The sequence below is a fragment of the Mirounga angustirostris genome, unplaced genomic scaffold (genome assembly GCF_029215605.1).
Source record: "Mirounga angustirostris isolate CCGP_5_RB_7025 unplaced genomic scaffold, mMirAng1.0.hap1 SCAF_4, whole genome shotgun sequence".
NCBI lineage: Eukaryota > Metazoa > Chordata > Mammalia > Carnivora > Phocidae > Mirounga > Mirounga angustirostris.
In genome coordinates, this window is record NW_026991712.1 from 139704191 (window position 1) to 139722780 (window position 18590).

At 34.0% G+C, this 18590-nt stretch overlaps 2 protein-coding genes across 15 annotated transcripts in view; one reads left to right on the top strand and one right to left on the bottom strand.

Moving 5' to 3' along the window:
• Positions 1-18590, top strand: part of DOCK7 (dedicator of cytokinesis 7) — a 219795-nt gene that overhangs the window by 88206 nt on the left and 112999 nt on the right. The window lies entirely within an intron of this gene.
• ANGPTL3 (angiopoietin like 3) lies at positions 2370-12282 on the bottom strand. The gene is made up of 7 exons (XM_045897539.1): positions 11726-12282; positions 10941-11051; positions 7475-7589; positions 6365-6478; positions 5404-5499; positions 3133-3399; positions 2370-2554 (listed from the first exon to the last, which is right to left on the bottom strand). Exons 1-7 carry the CDS (start codon positions 12218-12220, stop codon positions 2370-2372), a joined length of 1383 nt encoding a protein of 460 aa, XP_045753495.1. The 5' UTR covers positions 12221-12282.

Below are 18590 nucleotides of genomic sequence, written 5' to 3' on the forward strand. Positions count from 1 at the left end.
TTAAAATTCAGGTTAAGAGCAGGTCTTGGTAGGGTAGAAAGCATATCATATTAGCAGTCTTTTCAAAAGAAGATTGTATTCAATATAGTGGCTTATGATACAGGAGCAGTGGTTCACAAAGTTAAGTAAAAAGGCCGAGATGTCTCCCAGGTTTTAAGCTTGGATGACTGGAAGTGTGGTGGTGCCATTAATGGGTATACAGAGGTAAGGAAGAGTTTGATGGGGTGTAGAAATGGGGGCAGGACCAGCAGAGGTGGCAGGGCTTTGATGAATTTATTTGATATGTTGAATTTGAGGAGACTGTAGGTTATCAAAAGGAGGAATGGCAGATAGGCAATGTAAGAAGGAACTGGAGAGAGATCTGGGAATAATATGTAAATTTGGGAACTTTACTCATGGAACATAGATGGGTCCATTAGAGTAGATAGAATTTCTGAGGATGAGAGTGGAAGAGATTTTTGAAGATTGTGCATTTGCCCAAATATGTCACATACTAGGAGGGAATAGGGCTATAAAAATGGATTCAGGTTAGGGATAATCCTTGGAGAATATAGTCATAGTGTGGAAGCAAAATGAGGGTCAAGTTTGAAAAAGGAATATTGTTTATTAGTAAGTTCACGGAGAGATCCAAGAGAATGTGGACTGAGGAAAGGCCATTAAATTAGACAATTATGAGTTAGTGGTGTAATTAGAATACTTGGCAAAGGAGTGAGGACAGAAGGACACAATTTGTGAATCGTAAAAAAAATCCTTTCTGTACCAGAATTATCTCTCAATCTGAGCATATTTTATACAGAAAAAACTCACTTAGTACTCCTAAAAGGAACAAAATGAAACATGTTGTGTAAGAATTCTAAAAAACTGAAGAACAAATAGAAGAAGCAATTGGTATATTAAATAATGCATTATTTTGTATTTGAATGCTTCCAGGTTTTTTTGGAAAAAAAGTCATTATGGTATTCTGGATCTAAAAAGTCAATTTTGACAGTTTGGCTGTGGTTTTAAAAGCTAAAACATTCTTTTGTACTTTATTGGAACAAGATATTTATGTAGGATCCACATAGATCATACATATTTAACATGTCATATATGTAAAAAACATGACGTTTAGTAATTTAAAATACATAATGCTGAATATTTTTTGACTAAGGTGAGTCACTATATAACTTAGGTACTGTATTCTTTAAAAGCTAGATTTAATTCAAAATTTTATTTCTATTTGGTAGTTTCTTTAAAAAACTTATTTAAAAAATACTGATAAGTAATATTTTTATGATAAAAAGATTTGTATTTAGTAATCCTTGAGGGTTAGAATTCAGATTTTTAAAATGAGAAAAATTGTAATCATTCTTTTATCACATGTCATTAAAAAACTACAAGAATTTAAATTTCTATATTTTAAGGGAGTGAGTCTTTATTGAATTTGGAAACATACATACACATCTGTCAGGCTATTTAAACATTCAATAACTTGTTATGATTTTTACTTCTATTTGACAACCTACACATAAGTATTAGACTCATACCATGTCCACGGGGAATAAATTATTAAACTTGAGGCCACAGATATTTTCATTCTCATTATATTCTGACAAGATCCCTTTAAAATTGTTTTCACGATATTAAGTGTTAAAATATATAAAAGGTATACAGTATATAGATAAGTTAACAAATATGTTAAGATACAGTGATGCGTGATATTAAGGTCAATATGACCTAGTAATCATGATCTACTGCATTTGTTTAAGACAGTTAACCTCTTTTAACACAGTATTTTATCCTGCTTCATTTGACTTCATAAATAAAGCATACCAAACATTTATTTCAGATTATTTGGTAGCAAAATGAAGCATCAGTTTTAAAATTAGTATTAATAGATTTTCATATGTACTCTGCACTGACTGAATTTTAATTTTGAAATTAATAATATTACAGCATTTAGGAAATATTATCAGTCTTTTAGTTTATTCAAGTTCAGAATTTTAGCAAGAAAATTAATTTTTTAAGCTGAGCAAGTTATGAAATTAGCCTACATGATGACTCTTAAAATAAAAGTCCTTGTAAATTTTTTATTTAAGAAATGACTTAATAATTCACCCATTGGGTAAAATTCAGATTGTGACTACATAAAATTGGTTCTCACATCACAAAACATATGAATAAATGATATCATAAGAATTTTGATTGGGAAAGATAAATGGTATTCTTTGAGGTGATTTGACGATATGTTTACTTTTAACTTGATAGTGACTTTAAAAAAGAATCTATTTCTGAAGGCTTCTGTTAGGGATTTAATACCAGATTCTTAAACCACAGTAACTTCAGATGAGTTTAATGTTTAATTTGTTGGCTTTTTAATTTGTCTCAGTTCATTCAGAGCTTTCTGAATCTGTTGGATGGATCAACATTTTAGTTGATTTGACAGAGTATAACCTTCCATTTTGAGACTTCCAGCATATTCCTCTTCTCCTCTCTGGCTTAGTTTTTGCTCTTGGCTTGTTATATTTACCATTCAGGTTGTTTTCCCCACAAACATTGTGCCACCACCAGCCTCCTAAAGAAGACAGTGCATTTCATGAATACAAACTCATGTAGTTACTGTTACTACATTTCCCCACGAGTACATCTTCACTTCTTACAAATATGATAGTATTGTATGCATAGTGCATGTATCCCACTTTTTTTTTTTAAAGATTTTATTTATTTATTTGAGAGAGAGAGAGGGAGAGAGAGCACATGAGAGGGGGGAGGGCCAGAGGGAGAAGCAGACTCCCTGCCGAGCAGGGAGCCCGATGCGGGACTCGATCCAGGGACTCCAGGATCATGACCTGAGCCAAAGGCAGTCGCTTAACCAACTGAGCCACCCAGGCGCCCGCATGTATCCCACTTTTAAATAATCTTTGTAAGTCTTGTGTATATCACCCAAAATAAAATACGTGAGAAAGGTTGTAGGTAAAATATCAAGTTGAACTAGAATCAAATTAATAGTTATGTTAAGAGGTTTTTACCTATAGAAAAAATGTTTGTTTGGGATTCAGTTTTTAAAGAGTTGACATTGTAGGTATTAGCTAATACTTTTGGAAGATATTTTGTAGATATGAAAATGAAGTATTGATATTAGGAAAATGATACCTGAGTAACTTTCTGGACAGTTGACATGTCCTTTTGCCATGTGATCCCAAGTAGAAAACACCAAATCTTTGTGTTCCGGGAGTGCACTGGGGACGTTGCCACTAATTTCAACTAGGTGTAACGTATAGTTGGTTTCATGATTTCCCAAGTGAAAGGAATATTCAATATAATGCTTGTTGTCATTCCAGTCTTCTAGTTCAATTCGTAAAATGTAATTAGATTGCTTTACTATGGAGTATATCTTCTCTAGACCCAACCAAAATTCTCCTGAAAAGAAAGTAAAAATCTGCGGGTTGTTAACTGCAGATTATGTACCAACAGGTTTTTTTGTTTTTGATACTGGTTTTTTTATTGGTGTAAGTCAGTGAGTTGTTTTAGCCTAGAATCCCTTGGTTATTTATTTATTTTTTTTAAGATTTATTTATTCACTTGAGAGAGCGAGAGAGAGAGAGTACATGAGAGCTGGGGAGGGTTAGAGGGAGAAGCAGGCTCCTCGCTGAGCAGGGAGCCTGATGCGGGACTCGATCCAGGGACTCCAGGATCATGACCTGAGCCAAAGGCAGTTGCTTAACCAACTGAGCCACCCAGGCGCCCCGAATCCCTTGGTTATTTTAGAGTCTCTTAAAATATTTCTTTTTAAAACAATGTTATTGAAGATAGTGAAATGTACAAAAAATGTTAAAAATATTAATAAGCCTGCCTAAAGTATGATTATGATTTTTTTTTGAGACATACTTCATGGGTGAAATATATTAGGCAATTATAGATATTTTAATCTGGTCGTTGGTAAAATATTATCTCATTTCTAGGTCCTTAGGTATACTGGCTTTACTATCAGGAATTTATTAATACCCATATACTATCAAATGGTTTGTTAAGTATTTGTACTGTTACATTCAGTATTACTTGGATGATAATAGTGTCATTTTCTTCAAATATAGTCTTGGCCTTTGATATTTGCTTGATATATGTTTTCTTTGTAGAAAAATAAGGGAATAAATTTTTTAGACATTTTAAATTAAAAAACATAATTCTTAATAACTTCTCTCTTTAATCTTAAAAATTATTTTTATTTGGAATTAAAAACAACATAAATACAAATAGATTTCTTTTTAATTATCACAGTCCTTTCTATTAAAGTGTTTAAGGAAAAAAGTCAAACTTCTATTGCTCTTGAATTAGACAACAATTTTAGAGATTTCAAGTACAAATGTCTTATTTTCTTATAGAAATAAATGAGTATTATGGTTTTAACAGTCAGCCTTTTATTTTAGAGTTACACTAACTCTTAGAAGATTTGGATCTGCAAAACATATCACCGAATATCTTTTAAGATTTTATTTATTTATTTGAGACAGAGAGAATGAGAGAGATAGAGAGCACATGAGAGGGGGGAGGGTCAGAGGGAGAAGCAGGGAGCCCGATGCGGACTCGATCCCGGGACTCCGGGATCATGACCTGAGCCGAAGGCAGTCGCTTAACCAACTGAGCCACCCAGGTGCCCCGAATATACCTTTTAGTTAGGGAATTAACTAGTAGTTTGAATATAAAATTTTTTAAATGATCAAATAGTACTGAATGTTTAATAAAAAATTTGATATAATAATGGATGTTTTCCAGTTTATAAATGAGTACTTTATATTTGTGAATTTTTATAATGTGCCTTTTGGATTTTTAAACCCCTTATTTATTTTTGTTTTGCTTATTTTATCTTATTTTGTGATTAAAATATAATCATTGTACTGAGCTAACTCATTTATTTTAAATCACATTTTCTATAGTATACATTTATAATATTTAAACAGTTGAGATTTAAACATTTTGTACTGTACCCCTTGACAGTTTCCTTGTTCCTACCACCTTCCAAATAATTAATATTAAAAATGCTAAAAAAGAAAGTAGAGTGACCAGTGATAAGGATGGTTTTCTTCATAGCTCATTCATAGCATTTACCACTTACCAGAGCACATAGCATTTAATCATAATTATCTTTAATAATTATAATTATGATAATTAGAAGCCATCAAATTAAATTGTGATACATATACTTAAGAACGGACATGAAATTGTGATTAAGTATAATTCAAATAGACGCTTGTAATAACTGTAAATTACTAACAGATATGTAATTATTACTTAATAAATTCTAAGAAGGCTGGGCCTATTTCTCATTCATTGTTGCATTCCTAATGCCCAATCCAAAATAGATTCCCAGTAAATATTTTTAAGTTAACGAGTGAATGAATGAATGAATGAATGAAGTCACCTTACCATCAAGTCTCCCAAAACCATATCTGTAGTTTTCCCAGGTTTCATTGAAGTTTTGTGATCCATCTGTTCGGTGTTGAATTAATGTCCATGACCTATCTGAATATAATGAACAAAATTGTGTATTTTAAATAGATTGACGCTGACCGATGTAACAAAATACTGTGTTGTTTTTTTTTTTTAAAGGTTTCTTTTATTTATTTGAGAGGGGAAGAGAGAGAGAGAGAGAGCACAAGCTGGGGATGGGTCAGATGGAGAGCGGGGGAGACAGAGAGAGAGAGCAAGAGAAGCAAGCTCTTTGCTGAACAGATTGCCCAACATGAAGCTTGATCCCAGGATTCTGGGATCATGACCTGAGCCGAAGGCATATACTTAACCAACTGAACCACCCAGCTACCCCAAAATACTGTTTTCTTGTTTTTATTTTATTTTATTTTAAAGATTTTATTTATTTATTTGAGAGAGAAGAACAGAGAGTGACAGAAGTAGCACAAGCAGGGAGGAGAGGGAGAAGCAGACTCTGAGGCAGGGCTCGATCCCTGGACCCCAGGATTGTGACCCGAGCCAAAGGCAGACGCTTAACTGACTGAGCCACCCAGTTGCCCCTTGTTTTGATTTTAATTGGTGGCTTTGTAATGTAGTCATTAATATCATATACCAGTTTATTATTTATTATGGTCCCAAGAAGTTAAGTAAAGGGCAACTAATGAATCTATCTTAATAAACTTATTAACAATAATAATTTCAGATTACTTTCTGGAAAAAGATGGAGAATATTGAGCAACTGCATGAGTAAATACAAAAATAAACAAGGCAAATATAAGTACTAGAGCTATGCAACTGCTCATGTTACTTATATTTCATTTACATATATTCAGAACAAAGATAATAGGATTAGTCTTACTAATAGGTAGTGAATAACCTGAGCTAATTACAGTCCATTTTCTCATCAGGCTGGTTTTACCTGATTTAACATCACAGTAGACATTAAAAACTTGCGAGTTGCTGGGTCTAATGGAATAGATGCCACTTGTATGTTCGCCTCTGTTATAAACGGTGGTACAATTAGCAGGAATGTCTAGAATCAAGAAAGTGTTATTACATAAGATATAGTAATAGGAATGGTATCTTTAGAGCTTGAGCTTTTACTTGACATTTTATGGAATTGTGGTAAATGTAGCCCTTAGCCTTTTTCAGTAATATATTACCAAGAGAGTACTTTATACTGAAGCAGATTTATTAGATGGCATGTTATGCAAACAATATTAAAATAATTATTATTAAACTGATTTGTTTTTAGGAAAAGTGACAAAATGAGAATTTTAGACACATATTTTTGCTAGATATAGGAAGAATATAAATATAATGCCACATACGAGACATTATTATAGTGCTCGGTGTGCATAGCACTTAATCAATAGGTGTATGTGGAAAGAGTAAACGTACATGAAGGAAACTTACAGAGACCTTTTGTGTGTGTGTGTGAATTACATATAAGTAAATATATTTTGAAAGTAGTATTTTGTGAATGTTCGGTTGGGAATGGAGACTTTGTTCTTTCATCTTTGTGGTTTTTTTAAATGAAAAATTTCAACAGGAAAGTAGAAACATTAGAGAGAACTTCATAGTCTTTCCATCTGTATTCAGTAATTGTTAATCTTTTGCCATTTTTGCTTCATAAGATTTGAAAGTAATTTCCAGACATTATGACCGTTAACCCCTTGAATATTTCAGCTTGTATCTCTTAAACATGAGATTATTTTCATACATAATTATAATACCATTATTACATCTAAGAAAATTTAAAATAATGTCATATTATCTAATATCAAGTCTACATCTATATTTTCCTGATTGTCTTAAGAATATGTTTTGTATGGTTAAAAAAAAAACAAAAAAACCTGCCAGGATCCAGTTTAGGTTGACACAGTGTATTTGGTGGATTTGTCTCTTTACGCTCTTGTAGTTTAAGAACAGGCCCTGAGAATAGCAATTTTTGATGGGAATGTCTAAGATAGGAGAAAAATTTGATGATAAAATACCTTCAAGAAAGAAACCCAACAAATTAACTTACCATCATGTTCTACATTGTTTGTTTCATTCAAGTGAAGAAAGGAGGTAGTTCTTGGTGCTCTTGGTTTAGAAGAAAGCGAATTTTCTGTGGATTCTTGAATACCAGTTCTTCTTAGCTGATGAAAGAATATAAATCTTTTAAAAATGGTACTAAAGGGGTGCCTGGGTGGCTCAGTTGGTTAAGCGACTGCCTTCGGCTCAGGTCATGATCCTGGAGTCCCTGGATCAAGTCCCGCATCGGGCTCCCTGCTCGGCAGGGAGCCTGCTTCTGCCTCTGACTGTCCCCCCTCTCATGTGCTCTCTCTCTCTCATTCTCTCTGTCTGAAATAAATAAATAAAATCTTAAAAAAAAAAATGATACTGAATATACAGTTAGGGGAATCTGAGGGAGGATATTAAAAGTACAACTTGTAGGGGCGCCTGGGTGGCTCAGTCATTAAGCGTCTGCCTTCGGCTCAGGTCATGATCCCAGGGTCCTGGGATCGAGCCCCACATTGGGCTCCTTGCTCAGCGGGAAACCTGCTTCTCCCTCTCCTACTCCCCCTGCTTGTGTTCCCTCTCACTGTGTCTCTCTCTGTCAAATAAATAAATAAAATCTTAGGGAAAAAAAAGTACAGCTTGTATACATCTTTAAGTTCATGTTATTGCTTTTGATGTTAAAACAGTTAAGCAGTGACATACAGATTGTACACATGACCTGTTCTCAAAATACTTAATCAAGCACATTATCTAATGAGTTAAAAAAACTAGAGAAAGAGAGCAAAGCACAAACCAGAAATTGGTCAAAAAAGAGTAAGACCAAAGGTAAAAACTGCTTATTAGCATTTTTTAATACATTCTGTTCATTTATATGAATAGAATATGTATTCTATTTATCAACAGGCAGATTTTAAGCTTAATAATTCTCAGTTGTTGGGGCGCCTGGGTGGCTCAGTTGGTTAAGCAACTGCCTTCGGCTCAGGTCATGATCCTGGAGTCCCTGGATCGAGTCCCGCATGGGCTCCCTGCTCGGCAGGGGGTCTGCTTCTCCCTCTGACCCTCCCCCCTCTCCTGTGCTCTCTCTCATTCTCTCTCTCAAATAAATAAATAAAAAATCTTAAAAAAAAAAATTCTCAGTTGTAGGCCTTATTGATTGAGTTTCAGACCTGCCTTAAAAACCTAGCACATAATTTGAAAAAGGCTGCTTTCTTTTTTTTTTTGAAAAAGGCTGCTTTCTTAATAGTTTTTTGGAATGTAAACATATCTGCAGAAGTAACAGATTGGCAGGCTTATTTGCTTACTTTCAATGCATTCAGTATTTCATTGCAAGTTTTAGCAATGTTTAGCAATAACAGTTTATTTTTATGCAAAATGTGCTGGGTTTGCTGTTTATTGACTGATAGCTTATTGATGGCCTGAGAAAAACAGATTATGTAATATCTTAATAGTGTTTTTTGATGTCGGCATTTCCTATGACCTTACTCATAAGGATCTGTTGTAGAGTTCATTTTCTGGATATTACCCTTTTCTTCGAGGTAACTGTATGATGTTAAAGACACTTAACTTACAGAGTTTTGGATTATTACTTGAAATTTGAGGAACGTGGGTCAGATGATCTGACACTTCTTTTAACTCAGATATTCATTGTTTTGAATTCTTCATACATTTTATTATTAGAAAGGATGTATATCATTTGATAATAGTGACATTTTGTTTTGTGAGTAGGCTCATTTAACCATAATAAAAGATATAAGAAAAAAGAATTTAGAAAAATAATGTAATGAGGAAGTTATGGCAATCAAAACTAATTGGCAAAAACCCCTTTTGGATAATTAGCAAAAGTAAGAAAATAACCTACTAAGCTATCATTCATAATTAGCAAAAAATAACCTGAAATGATGAGTTATAAAATTTCTGAAACATATAATGATATGTTTGTATAGTGGAAATGGTTTTATAATTCTTGGCAACTATTTTTTTTTACAAGTTTCTCCATATTTGTATTATTTTTGGAACCCTCTGGAGTGCCTGTTTCATAGTATTAGTAATTAATATTTTTGAAATGTTAGGTTCTCACATTGCTTTATTTTAAATAGGTATCTCCCTCACCTACATTGGTAGATAATTTATGGATTACCTTGTAGATTAATTATACTGTTGGATATTGAACTTTACAGTTTCTAATATTACTAATAATAGCAAGCTTTTATTGACTTCTTTGTGTTGAATATGATACTAACTTTATTAATTCAACATATATTTATTGATTTCCTACTATGTCTCAGACAGTATTCTCTATTCCGGGGCAACAGCAATGAAAAAAATGAGGAAAATCCCTCTTCTCATGGAGTTTACATTCTAGTGAGGGGACAGACAAAATAAATAATGAAAATATACATATTATGTGAAATAGAGATAAGTGTAAAGGAAAAAAGGAGAGTAATGAAGGAAGTAACAGGTTTTAAGGATGGGTTTGGGAATTGTAATTTTTTGATTAAGTGACCTAGTAAGACTTCACTGAGAATTTAATACTTGACAAAGACCTAAAGGAGATGAGAGTGGGCCATGCAGATCCCAGGGAGAAGAGCATTCTTCCCCTGGATGATAGACGGAACAAGGGCAAAGGCCCTGAGACAGCAGCATTTTTTTTTTTTTTAAGATTTTATTTATTTATTTGACAGAGACACAGTGAGAGAGGGAACACAAGCAGGGGGAGGGGGAGAAGGAGAAGCAGGCTTCCCATGGAGCAGGGAGCCCGATGCGGGGCTCGATCCCAGGACCCTGAGATCATGACCTGAGCCGTAGGCAGACGCTTAACGACTGAGCCACCCAGGCGCCCCGAGACAGCAGCATATTTGATGTGTAACTGGGAAGAGTTACCCTAGTATGACTAGAGTTGCAGAGATGAAGTCAGAGATAAGAGTCATCTAGGGTCTTATGGGCCACTGGAAGTGAGATGGTAAGCCATTGTATGGTTTTGAGCCAAGAGAGACATGATCTAATTTTGACTTAAAAAAATTAAAAAAAAAAAAAAGATTTATTTGAGAGAGAGCATGAGCAGGGGGAGGGGCCAAGGGAGCCCAACCCTGAGCCAAAGTCAGACGCTTAACTGACTGAGCTACCCAGGCACCCCTAATTTTGAGTTTTGATAGAATCATGTTGAAGATATACTTTACATGAGTTAATTCTTTTTTTTCTTACGACACTCCTATAAGATAGGTTCTATTATTTTCTTGATAGAATAAGTGAGGAAACTGAGAGACAGAAGGGTTAAGTAATTTATTCAAGGTCACACAAAAGTTTTAGAGCCAAGATTCAAACCCAGGTAGTTTCTTAGCTTCAGAGTCTACAGTCTTAACAATCATGGTGATGTGATCTGTTTACTCATTATCCAACTATAAGTTTTAAAAATAAATTTAGGGTCTAATGTTTTCATAAACCTAGATTTTATATAAAAGATTGGATATACCATTAAAATATTGACTTACCTGGTTTTCTATTTCTTTTATTTGACTATGCTGTTGGTTTAATTGTCTATATTGTTCCTCCACGGTCTGTAGAAGGTCTTTGATGCTATTATCTTGCTGTTCTACAAAAGTCTAGACATAGATTGTAGGGTGGTTAGAAGTTTCTGTCTTTCTTACTTCTTTTTTCTTTCTCTTGTTAAATTAGACTTATTTTTTATAACACAATCTAAATTTTTAAAACTAATACTGGATTAGATAACTGAATATTGGCAACATTTTTCTCTTATATGCTTCTTTGAAATCCTTTTGTTTTTATATTATAAAATGTACCATCTCTAAAACCTAATTACCTGAACTTCAAAGTACTTCAGTTAAATGAAAAAAACAACAGTATTTTCATAGAACTTAATCTTTTACCATTTACTTATTACATTTATTCATTTTATTTTTACTTCATTTTTTAATTTTTATCCATTTTAAACATGGGAGGATAGTTTCAAATTATATTCTTTAACTTTTTACTTGCCTCCAGTAATTTGCAATACTGTAATAATTTAGTGTTCTAAATTTTATTAATTGGTTTGTAATTTTTATCTGAAATGTAAAGTTTAGTTGTTTTTAGATATAATGTTAGGGAATCAGAAAAACCAACTTGAAATTATAATGGGAAATTTTATTTCCTAGAGGCTTTTTTTCCTTGAGAAAAGTATATTTCATTGATTCAACAAAGTAGCATGTTTTAAAATATTTTTTAAAAAGATCCACATTGAAAACATAATCATGAACCCTCTTTGATTTCTACTTACTTTAAGTGAAGTTACTTCTGGGTGTTCCTGAATTTCAGGTTGATTTTTAATTAAACTGGTTAATTGCTTCTCCAAATACCTCACTTTTTGTTGAAGTAGAATTTTTTCTTCTAGGAGGCTTTCAAGTTTTGAGTTGAGTTCAAGTGACATATTCTTCACTTCTTCATTCTTGACTTGCAGTTTGGATGTAGTTCTTCTAAGTTCCTTTTCTTCTTCTTTGATTTCATTGGTTTGCAGTGATAGGTCATAAAAAGACTGATCAAATATGTTGAGTTTTTGAAATATATCATTAATTTGGCCCTTAGTTTTATGGACAAAGTCTTTAAGACCATGTCCTAACTGAAGGAGGCCATTGGCTAAAATTTTTACATCATCTAACATAGCAAATCTTGATTTTGGCTCTGGAGACATAGAATCATATGATGAATAGTCCTGGTCAATTTTGGAAGAAATAACTAGAGGAATGATAAAAAGAAAGAGCTTAATTGTGTGCATTTTTATCCTAATTATTCAACTAATTTTCTCCTGTAAGCAGACCTAGACTACTCAACCCCAGATATACCACAATTTGCCACATGAGCAGTAAGGTTGGCAAGCGAATATAGTTAATCATTAAGCTGTGTAAAGTTGTACGAATGTAACCTTCTACATTGAGTTAGATCAGTGCTAAATGAAATCAAAGAAGTGAGCAATTAACTTACTAGGTCATTTTAAGTTGTTAATGTATTTAATTTTGCAGTGTTACAAACTCCATCAGTTTCAGGGTTGCAAGAGCTACCTATTTTTTTGTTTTTTGTTTTTTAAAGATTTTATTTATTTATTTGACAGAGACAAAGCGAGAGGAGGAGCCCAAGTAGGGGGAGTGGGAGAGGGAGAAGCAGGCTTCCTGCTGAGCAAGGAGCCAGATGTGATATGGGGGCTCGATCCCAGGATTCGGGGATCATGACCTGAGCCAAAGGCAGACGCTTAATGACTGAGCCACCCAGGCGCCCCGAGCTACCTGTTTTTAAAAGCTTATATTAATTTCTCAGTGATTTTTAAAAGAGATTTACAATTAGACAAACTCTTTTGATTGGTAAATTCACATTAAGGTTAAGGAAAGTTAATGAATTAAGTATGCATTTCCCAAATTGTATTTTAGTTATTTGGACACAGCAGCCTATTCCCAGAAATGGGTTCTCTGTGAAGCCAGCCACCACTTCTTCAAGTGGCATTAATGGCTCTCAAGGCTGCCTTGTCCTGCTACTCTGTATAAGCTAACGTATGATTATATATTCCTTATTACTTGTCATATTATTTGCCTTGTAATTGTTGGTATGTCTTTTTGCTTCAGATGATGTTTCCTAACCATATTTGTATATTCTCACAAAATCTCATACAAGGTATCTCACTCCCTTTCTCTATATCTGTGTTTATGTTCTAACCTCTTTTCCATGTGCCCACTGAAAGACCAATAGATTAGGTGATCTTCTAAAGTCAGACCAGAATTACATTATTCCAATGTCTGAAACAATTTACCTGTTACAAGTTTTTCTGAATTTTGTGAGCTTGGTAACAATTTTGGTAATATAAACTTAACAAAACCAACAAATTAATATGTTCAAAAATAAATGTTCTACTCTGCTTCTAACTTAGTGTTAAAAGTGAAAATACTAAATGCTTCAGTTAAATTATAGCTGATTATCCTTTTTTTAAGAGAGAGTGTGCATGAGCTTGCACAAGTAGGGTGGGGAGGGGCAGAGGAAGAGGGAGAGAGAGAATCTTAAGCAGGCTCCACACCCAGCACAGAGCCCCACACAAGGCTGGATCTCACAACCCTGAGATCATGACCTGAGTGGAAATCAAGAGTCCAGCACTTGATTGAATGAGTCACCCAGGTGCCCCTGATTATCCTTCTTAAGTGCTCATTGAGAACTTTTTGAGAAAATAATAAGTTCTTTAAAATGCCTTATCTTGATAAATGAGTATAGTGTAATTGTTAAAAGAGCGTGGGTTCTGGAATCAGACTGTCATCTATGTCCAACAGCCAGCTCTAGCTGTCTGGCCTTGGACAAGAAACTTAACCTCCACCTGCCTCAGTCTTCTCCTCTGTAAGGTGGGGTATAGTACATACTTAATAGGGTTATGAGAATTAAAAGAAATGATATGTGTAAAGCACTTAGAACAGTGTCTGGCAAATAGGAAGTACTCAAAATGTTAGTTATTATATCACATGTAAACAACCTTTGAACTTGTGTATGTGTGTTTAATCAGGCCTATCTGAAAATAATTTTTAAATAAAGTTAATGGCTTTTTTGCAAAGTGGAAAGCTTTAACATAATGAATTTTAGTTTAAATTGTAAATTGTCAAGCAAAACTATAAAATGAGCCATTTCCAAATTTCTATGTTTAGAAATGCCTCCTCGTGGTATACAATAGAGACCCTTTCCTTTGATGATTTAGAAGTAAGGGCTTTCAGATGTAATAGCTACAGTCAGGTAGTATACCATAGTGGTTTCGAGTATGATTCTGGAGAGAGGCAGGCTGACTTGGAATCCTGGCTGTCCTGTTCTTCAGCTCTGTAACTCTTGGTCAAATTATTTGCCTTTTCCGTACCTCCATTTTCTTGTCTGTCAGGTGAAGGTAATACCTACTTTATAGGATTATATGAAGATTAAGAATTAAAATTTTTAAAGCACAGAACACTATCTGGTGTAAAGTAAATACTCATAGTATTATATATTGGTTATTTGTTGGTAATTAGAACCAATCAGTGCATTTATGCCCATATTGTAATATTTTATTGATGAATATTATCTAATCTCATGTTAAGATGATGTTGAGAAATTTTGCTAAAATTTAGGTTTTCTGCATTTTGGTCTCGGATCTTGGTAGATAGAAGGAATTATGTCTTTTGTTTAGCCTGTGTATACCTTTTTTTAAAAAAATATTTAATAGAGAACCATATAAATATTTCTCTTTGTAAGAGAAATAAAGAATCCAAGTAAATAAAAAGATATAAATACTTCCACTAATAAAGAAGAAAAATAAAGTTTCTTATTTTTCATTTTCATCTTACCCTCACCAGTGTTAAAGTGTATGTAGAACTAGTGAAGAAACTTGAATTTTCTTCCTTCTTTTTTAAAGGAAAAAGTTAGTGTTGTGATCATTGGTCATGAGGGCATATTTCAAAACTTCTCTTAACTAAACTGTCTACTTTTCTGGCTTAAAACTATCGACCCTGATGTTTCATCCACCTTCTAGTTGAGGGGAAATTGAGATTGGCCAACTTCTCTCTGTTGCACTATAAGCAGTTTATGGGCAAGATCTGTATCTGTTTTTAATTTGTATCCCTTATAGTACTTTATTTAGTAAAATGCCTTACATGTTTGAGAAACAATATAAATATATTGAATGAAAAAGAGAATGATAAAGTCATAACATGGGAGTTTTCCAGGTACAAAATTTGCATATAGTAGATGTTCAACCTGTTTTGATATAGGAGGTTCTTTTTAGAGAAAGGAATTTGAAAAGTTTTTTGAATTTGCCCCTTCCAGTGCATGAAAGTAACTGGACACTAATACAAAGACAGGCTATGTGAAGGAATTTCCTTCCATTTTGGTTACTGTATTAGAATAGTAACACTTTCTGCACAATTTATGCAATTCCTTACATGTGACACTAACAGATTAAAGGCAATGGTCACATATTCTTGGTTTATATTATATCATCTCTGGGTGGAAATATCTGGATAATTTTTTTTTCTTGTTTTAGTTTGACATGTTACTGAATATACCTAAAGTAAATAAATTGCCTATTCACGAGCTGTAGAAGAGTACCAACATGGGGAATGTAATGAAAATAGCAATTTTTTTTTTTTAAGATTTTATTTATTTATTTGACAGAGAGAGACAGCGAGAGCAGGAACACAAGCAGGGGGAGTGGGAGAGGGAGAAGCAGGCTTCCTGCCGAGCAGGGAGCCCGATGTGGGACTCGATCCCAGGACCTTGGGATCGACCTGAGCCGAAGGCAGACGGTTAACGACTGAGCCACCCAGGCGCCTGAAAATAGCAATTTTATAAGTGATTTTACATCTGCCTTTTAATGCCTCCTTTCTGAGTACACATTGTCAAAGGCAGAATCTAAGCTTTGCTTGAACTTGTGCCTATTTAAATAGAACCCTAATCAAACATAACCAGTAGTGTTATGAAAGTTTTAATATTTTTATGCCAAAGAAAATAAGAAACTAAAAGTTGGGCATTAATGTAAGCATTCTAGTTTCTAAAAACTAATATACAAAGCTTTTTAGCTACATAGAGTTTTAGGACATTTAGAAGTCTTGTTTAAGTTTCAAGCAAAGCAAAGTCCTTTGTCCTCCCCTAGGTTGTGCAATCTTCCAGAGATGTGACTTCCAAATAAAACACAAGGCATTCGGATCTTTTGAATGTAGTATCCCTTTTAGTTTCTTCCTTTTAAAAATGTGATTTGTTTTTGATTTAATGTTTGGTAGAAAGATTCTGAAAGTAATTGCATGAGAAAAACCCATTTATAAATAGAAATATATTAACTAAAGTGAAGAATAATGCTAGATTAATACATTTGCTTCCCTATCCTCTCTGTCCGGAACACTGTCCAATGGAAATACAATGTGAGCTATATATGTGGAAAAAAGTAAAAAGTAACAAGTGAAATTCATTTTAATACTACTTTTTATTTAATCCAGGATATCAAAAATTATTTCAATATGTGATCAATATAAAAAACATTAGTTATATATTTTATATTCTTTTTTCATATTAAATCTTCCAAATCTGGTGTGTTTTTATACTTTCAGCATATCTCAATTAGAATAGGCACACATCAAGTGCTTAGTAGTTTCATGAGACTATTTTTTTGGACAATGCAGATCTAGAAGATGAGTGACCTTTGAAGTAATTATTTCATGTATCTTACTTTTTTCCCCATGTTCTCTATTAATGAATATTAAATTTTTATGCTGAAAGTACTTATTGTGGAAACCCAGATATTTCTGAAACTTGTAAAAGATAAAAATCTTAGGGGCACCTGGGTGGCTCAGTCGGTTAAGCTACCAATTGTTGATTTCAGCTGGGGTTATGATCTCAGGGTTGTGGGATCGGGCCCCACAGGGAGCCCCATGTGGGGCTTTGCACTTATTGGGGAGTCTGTTGAGATTCTCTCTCTGCCCCTCGCCCCGCACTCACACTCCTCTCTTTCTCTAAATAAGTAAATAAATAAACAAACAAAATCTTAAAAAAAAAAATCCTGACTCTTCACTATTAACATTTTGTGGTCTATCCTACCAGATCCCTTGGATGAGTAGCTGCACATAATTTCTCATGTCAGATTATCCTTCAGAAGTGTAGTGCCAGTTTACATCCCTGCCAAAAGTAACAAGAGTTCCTCTTTTCCCATGAATTTTTACCAATGCTTTGAATGAGAGAAACAAAAAATATCAATAAATCCTTTTTTAAATGATTTATTTATTTATTTTAGAGAGAGAGTGCATGCACATGTATGTGCAGGGGTGGGGCACGGGCAGAGGGAGAGAGAATCTCAAGCAGACTCCTGCTGAGTGCAGAGCTTGAGGCAGGGCTTTATCCCACAACCCAGAAATCATGACCTGAGCCAAAACTTAGGAGTCTGATGCTTAAGCGTCTAAGCCACCCAGATGCCCCCTCAGTATCAATAAATCTAATAGGCAAATGTGTCTAGTTTATTTTCTGGGCCATCTCTTTTGCTCTCTTCATGAATTACCGAGGTATTATGTAAGTTCCTCTGTCCAAACTCCTCCCCCCCTTTTTTGATTGTTTCTTTCTTTCTTTTTTTTAAGATTTTATTTATTTATTTGACAGAGAGAGAAACAACAAGAGAGGGAACACAAGCAGGGGGAGTGGGAGAGGGAGAAGCAGGCTTCCCGCAGAGCAGAGAGCCCGATGTGGGGCTTGATCCCCAGGACCCCAGGATCATGACCTGAGCCGAAGGCAGACGCTTAACGACTGAGCCACCCAGGCACCCCTTGATTGTTTCTTTCTGACTAATTGTGGGAATTATTTACATATTATGGATACTAACTCTTTATCTTGTGTGTAACAAATAGTGTTTTTTCAATTTGTCATTTGTCTTCTGCCTATGTTTATGGTATCACCTGCTCTGCAGAGTCTTTAAAATTTGTCTTTTATAATTTATGTGGCTCATGCTCACCTATAAAATATGGTGTCTTTAAAGCTTTTCTAGTGCTTTTATGGCTTTATTTTTATTATTTAAGCCTTTGATTATTCTGGGAATTTAATTTGTGGAGGGGGTGAAGTATGTATTCATCTTTTTTCCCTGAATGACTAAATGCTATCTCAGTACTTCATTAATCTACCTTCTCACTGCTGATTTGCAGTTGTTCTGAAGTATTATAAATGCAAGTTAAAGACTTACTAGGTTTATGTGGGAATTTATTAGTGGAGTTAGTAGTCAAATGGAAAGAATCTGGCTTCAGTTTTATGCCTTTTACCTTCAGAAACAAGTTGAATTTAAAACTGTTTGGTTTATATTGGAAATCAAGCATAGCTTATAGATAATGTTTAATTAATTTCCATTTAACCTGGAATCCAAACTCTCAGAAGTATTAAGTAACTATATAGTGTGCATTCTGTATTATTCATTAATTCATTCAATATGAGGCACTGTTTTAGGCATTGGGAATATAGCAGTTAACTAGATAGATAAAGTCCTTGCCCTCCTGGAGTTTGGGCTCTGTCTATCTATCTATCTATCTATCTATCTATCTATCTATCTATCTATCTGTCATCTATCTATAATGGAGACATATAAGCAAGAAATAATATATAAGTGAACAAGATAATTTTGGATTGTT